Below are 6,000 nucleotides of genomic sequence, written 5' to 3'. Positions count from 1 at the left end.
AAGTTAGGCTTACTGGCCTGTAATTCCCAGAATCACCTCTGAAGACTTTGTTTTTTTAAATCAGTATTACATTAACTACCCTTCAGTCATCTGCTACAGAATCCAATTTAAGCGATAGGTTACATATTACAGTTAGTAGTTCTGCAATTTCATATCTGAGTTCCTTCAGAACTCAAGTGAATACCATCCGGTCGATAAATGCAAAGTTATGCACATTGGAAAACATACAAAATGATGGGGTCTAAATTAGCAGTTACCACTCAAGAAAGAGACCGTGGAGTCATCATGGATCGTTCTTTGAAAACATCCGTGCAATGTGCAGTGGCAGTCAAAAAAGCGAACAGACTGTTAGGAATCATTAGGAAAAGGCTAGAAACAGAAAGGATCATACTGCCTCTATATAAATCCATGGTACACCCACACTTTGAATACGGCATGCAGTTCTGGTCGCCCCATCTCAAAAAAGATCCATTAGAACTGGAAAAACTACAGAGAAAAACAACAAAATGATTAGGGGTATTAAACAGCTTCTATATGAGGAGAGATTAAAAAGACGAACTGTTCATCTTAGAAAAGAGACAACTGAGGGGGGATATGATAGAGGTCTATAAAATCCTGACTGGTGTGGAGAAAGTGTTATTTACCCCTTCACATAACACAAAAATTAAGGGTCACCCAATGAAATTAACAGGCAGCAGGTTTTAAACAAACAAAAGGAAGTACTTCTTTACACAACATCCAGTCAACCTGTGGAACTCATTGCCATGTGATGTTGTGAAGGCCAAAACTATAAGTGAGTTCAAAACAGAAGTAGGTAAGTTCCTGGAGCAGTGGTCCCCAACCATTCTGTGGGAATAGAACATTCCTATTCCCAACAGACTGTGGTGGGCGCCAAACACCCCGCCGCCCAAATGCCGCCGAGAACTGGCAGCGGAGAGAAGCCTTGCTGTCGAAATGCCGCCGAGAAACGGCAACGCTTCTTGGCCGCCTTTTGGCGGGTGGTTCTCAGGTGGCCGCGCTTGGCAGCAGCATTTCGGCAGCACGGTGTCCTGTGGGTGCACACAAGTGCCCCGGCGGGCACCATTGCACCTGCAGGCACCGCACTGGGGACAGGTCCATTAATGGCTATTAGCCCAGATGGTCAGAGATGCAACCCCATGCTCTAGCTGTTCCTAAGCCTCTGACTGCCAGAAGCTGGGAGTGGATGACAGGGGATGGATCACTTGATAAATTGACTGTTCTGTTCATTCTCTCTGAAGCATCTGGCCACTGTCAGAGACAGGATACTGGGCTAGATGGACCTTTGGTCTGACCAAGTATGGCTGTTCTTATGTAATTACATAGATAAATTACTCCTTACCTAGTAAGATCAATGCTTCACAGAGCTCCCTCATCACCTCTTGGTATAGCTCCTGCCATTCTTCTAAAATCCCCCACTCCTCCTGGGAGAAATAGACTCTGAAATCCTCAGAAGCCAGGAGTGGAAGATGGGGGACATCACTCGATAATTGCCCTGTTCTGGTCATTCCCTCTGAAGCACCTGGCACTGGCCACTGTCAGAAGATAGGATATTGGGCTAGATGGACCTTTGGTCTGACCCTCTATGACCATTCTTATGGTCTTTAGTGGTGAAGGGCTGACCCACTGCTAGAGAGCAGGACAGAAAGGGGGCTGTGTCTGCCCTGTGCCACAGAGCTGTAAAGTATCACATTATAAAAGAGGCAGGGGAGTCCTCTGGTCCCTGTTTAGCCAAACTCCACATTTCATACTCAATCATTCCTCAGAGCTCAGCTCCTCCAGCCCCCAGGTTATTAGAGCTGCATTTCTCTGAAGGCCTTCCAGTTTAGCAGTGTCCGCACTGCCATGCGTAAAGCTGGCCACAGGACTCCATGAGCAGCCAAGGCAGGGCCAGACCCACCCCTGCTGCAGGAGGGGCCACGTTCCCATACGCACCTCAATATTGCAATGCTGCTCTTAACAACTGGTTCCAGGAACACCCACGTAGGGCCCCACAAAGAGCAAACCACGCAGACCAGGGAAGGGGGAAAGATCAGGGTGGATACTGGCCATGTCAAGCAGTGTGATTTGGTGACTCAGATCAGCCTGTTTTGCAGCCATTATCACATTGCAAACTCGGGTCTAATTTGCTTCCTGCTACCTACCCTACATCCCATTCAGTCATTGCTGCTTCCTAGATTTCTCCCTCCCATTGGATCGTTTTTCCCCAGATGCGTCAGCTGCATTTTCCCAAGTGCCTGTCACACGCAGGCTCAGTCTACGCTACAAAGTTCTGGAAGCAGAGCTATGTTGGCTAGCAGTGCCGGGGTGGGGGGGACCCCACACCCCCTAGCTATGCTGGCAAAACCCCCAGCGTAGATGCAACGATCAACCGTTTCTGGCAGCAGAGCTCATACGCATTGCTGCTGTAGCCACATTGGTCCCGGGATGCTAGAGAGAAACTGGGTGAGGTCAGATCTTTCATTGGACCAACTTCTGTTGGGAACAGAAACAAGGTTTCAGCCGTAACAAGCTCGGAAGCGTGTCTCTCCTCCCAACAGAAGATGGTCCAGTGAAAGATATGATGTCCCCCGCCTTGTCCTGGCCTAGCGAACGGCGTTCAGGGACATGGGGTACCTGTTGGTAAGAGAAAAAAAAATCTCCCTCCATTAGGGGGCTCTGCCGGCACAGCATAGCACAAGGGTCCCCAACGCAGTGCCCACGGGTGCAATGTTCTGGGTCTGCACCAGAGAGGACGGCTAGTGGGGTCCCTTTTTTCCCCATTTCTCCTCCTCCCCTTGCCTCCACCCTGCAGACTATTGCACGATTACCACGGCAGGCCCACCTTAGGGCACCCTCTGCAGGCAAACTTCCCTGGCACAAAGGGCAGCCGGGCAGCCCGTGGCGGCTCAGCGCTGGGAAGAACGCCGCTCCCAGCCTACCGAGGTGGAGTGACCGCAGCCTCAGCAATGCCCACCGTGGTGGGAGTGCTCGTGTGGACAAGGTGCCTGCGGCTGCCAGCTTCTGGTCCCCGTGTCACCGAGAGTTAGGCCCGGCTGGGCAACGTGCGCCCGTGTAGCTGCAAAGGTGCAAACCCCTAACGCAGAAGGGCTGCAGCTGTTCCAAATGGGACTCGCCCCAGCACTGCACCAGGGCAGCGTCCCTGCAGGAGGGGGCTGCAGTTCTCCTGAGCACGGCAACCTTTGCAACGGCATGCAGGGCGCTCCCAGGCGCCCAAAGGCCAGAGAAACACGTGAGCTGCAAATTCAGCCGGCTGCGTCATCCATGCAGCTCCACTTCCCCCGACGCCACTGCCCGGTTCTTTCTTCACGCCAGTGCTGGCTCCCCAGTGCCGACAGCCCTGCTGTGAGAACAGGAGAGAGCTGCCCGAATTGCCTTTGGCTTGGGGAGAAAAAAAGGCCTAGTCCAGCAGAATTCAGCCAAACTTTATTCTCCATTGTGCAAGAGAAACAGAGAGAGGGACGAGGGCAAGGATGGCTCCCTACATCCCCAGGAGATCTGAAAGCAGCTGGAGAGGTTCAGGGCAGCAGGAGCGGCAGTGGAGAAGGCTGTGATGCCCGAAGATGTGACACTGCTCCGGGTGGCAGAGACCAGGCCTACATGAGCAGAGGGGGCAGAAGAGTGCAGAGAAATGTGCTCAGTTCAGTTTCACAGAGGGTTTTAGCCACAGGAAGTTTCCTGCTAGAGGAAAGCAATGTGGTCTAGTGGTTAGAGCACAGGGCGGGGATCCAGGAGCCCCAAGTTCGATTCCTGCCACTGCGTGACCAAGTCCTTTCACTTTTCCTGCCCGCGCTTGGGGAGAGCCAGGCTCCTCTGGGCCCAGCCCAGGGGAAACCTTGCACAAGGGCTGAGTATCATCATCAGCTCCCAGACCTCCCCTCAGCTCTGCTCTCGCACAGAGGCATCTGGGTGCAGGCTGGGGGCCGGCCCTGGCTCAGCACTGTGAGTTCGCTGATGGTCTTTGAGGGACTCCTTGTAGCGGAAGCTCCTCCCGCACTCCCCGCACGGGAAGGGCCGCTCGCCGGTGTGGACGCGCTGGTGCTTGAGCAGGTTCTGCTTGCGGATGAAGCTCTTCCCGCAGGCGGCGCACTGGAAGGGCCGCTCGCCGGTGTGGACGCGCTGGTGGTTCTGGAGGTGCTCCTTGCGGCTGTAGCATTTCCCGCAGGCGGTGCACTGGAAGGGCCGCTCGCCGGTGTGCAGCCGCTGGTGGTTCTGGAGGTGCTCCTTGCGGCTGTAGCTCTTGCCGCACTGGGCGCAGGCGTAGGGCCGCTCGCCGGTGTGGATGCGGGCGTGGTAGGTGAGCCGGGAGCGGTGGAGGAAGCTCTGCCCGCACTGGCTGCACTGGTGGGGCTTGGCCTTGCCGTGGGTTCTCAGGTGGATAATCAGGTTCTGCCGCTGCTTGACGTTCTGGCCGCCCTCGCTGCGGGCACAGGGCCTCTGCCCACTGCGCGTGGGCTGGGGGAAGCTCCTTCCGTACTGGACTGGCTCATCTGCCGGGGAGCAGGCCTGAGATTTCACGGCACTCAAGACAAAGGGCCTCTCTCCTGCCCACGCGACGTAAGGGGCAGCCGCATCTCGGCTCTCGCAGGGAACTCTGCCCCAGCCAGGCCCCGATCCTGCCCCCACGGAGGGCAACGGAGATTCTGACCCTGGAAGCAGGACTGGCTGCTCAGAGGATTTACTGAGCGCAGCTCCGCACTGATCCTCCACCACGTGGGCATCCCAGGGATCTCTCTGCTCAGGACTCCAGAAAACCTGCCTTTCCGACATCATCTGGTGCTGCTCGCGATGGGGGGGATGCTCCTCAAGACACTGCACCTCCGTTTTGGTCACAGTCCCACCTGGAACACAGAGAGAATCCAGCCACCTTTGTGCCAGGAGAACGAGCCCCCGCTCGGCTCCAGCCGAGATCAGGTCCCCTCTGTACCTGGCATGGTCCAAACACATGATAAGAGACATCCCTGCTCTGAAGAGCTCCGGTACTATGCTGCTAAGGGCGATCTGAGAATCCACCTAGACAGACAGAATCTAAACTGACCCGTGCGGGATGGGGAGAGAGGTCTGATCGTTATCCTGAGCGCTGCCCTCTCTCATTAGCTAGAGTTTGTGAAGCCTGTTAAGAGCTATGGGCCAAAAGGCCACATTCAAACTATCACTCACTGGTGCTTAAAGCCATCAATGTTTCTCTTTCCCCGGAGTCCTGCCGGCTCCCAACACAGGCCTCTTCCCCTTCTTCTGTCTGGGCCACAGCTCCCTTGGGGGAAACTAGAGATTCTGTTGGCAGGAGAGAGAACAACATTACAAAGTGTCCCACGGAGATCAGAAAAGCAGCTCCCGAAACAGGGCTCCGCCCAGTGGCGTTCTCTCTGGGGGGTGGGCTAATTGGACACACCTGAGGATCCGGAGCCAAAGGAAACCGGGGTGGGCTTGAGACCTGCTGAAAGGTCACAATGGCAGGTTTAGCAGCTGTGACCGGTGGGAAGCCAGGAGTGACGATCCATTATGGGGAGGGCTTACGTGTAAAGCACCGGCACCTTGCGGGGGGTGCTGTTGTACAGGGATCAGGAAGCTGCTACGGGAAGCAATGAGACTCTGGAGCAATTCAATAGCAACCGTCTTTTCCACCTACGGCTCCGCCACAGTTCGAGGGGCGGTGGCTGAGTGGCTAAGGTGCTCCACTGCAAGCCTGAAGGTCGTGGGTTTGCGCCTTGCTCAGGCCACCTCACCCAGCTGCCAACTGCGTCCCTGGTTGGCTTAGGGCAGTCCCAGGCAGCTGCATGTGATGCTGACCACAGCGCTTCTTCGCGTACTGTTGGCTATGAAACCGACATGCCGTAACTGCCTCAGCCCCATGAGCCGTTGGCTTGTGGGGACAGACTTCACCTGTGGCCCCAAGCACCTCCCAACCTTTCCTGTATTTATCCTCCCACAGGGGCAGCCCTGTTAGCCTCATTACGCAGATGGGGAACCGTGGCACAGCGT

The 6,000-nt window shown here is 55.2% G+C and overlaps 1 protein-coding gene across 1 annotated transcript in view; it reads right to left on the bottom strand.

The window, feature by feature from the left end:
* Positions 1–257: 257 nt before the first annotated feature.
* LOC140906197 (uncharacterized) overlaps positions 258–6,000 on the bottom strand; it is a 29,104-nt gene continuing 23,361 nt past the window's right edge. The window contains 3 exon segments of the mRNA XM_078851344.1: positions 258–486; positions 1,361–4,859; positions 5,179–5,520. Of these exon segments, the coding sequence (XP_078707470.1) occupies positions 3,898–4,859; positions 5,179–5,520 (1,304 nt within the window). The 3' untranslated portion in view covers positions 258–486; positions 1,361–3,897.

This window comes from Lepidochelys kempii, chromosome 2 (genome assembly GCF_965140285.1).
Source record: "Lepidochelys kempii isolate rLepKem1 chromosome 2, rLepKem1.hap1, whole genome shotgun sequence".
Lineage (NCBI taxonomy): Eukaryota > Metazoa > Chordata > Testudines > Cheloniidae > Lepidochelys > Lepidochelys kempii.
This window is presented reverse-complemented; position numbering and strand designations above follow the sequence as displayed.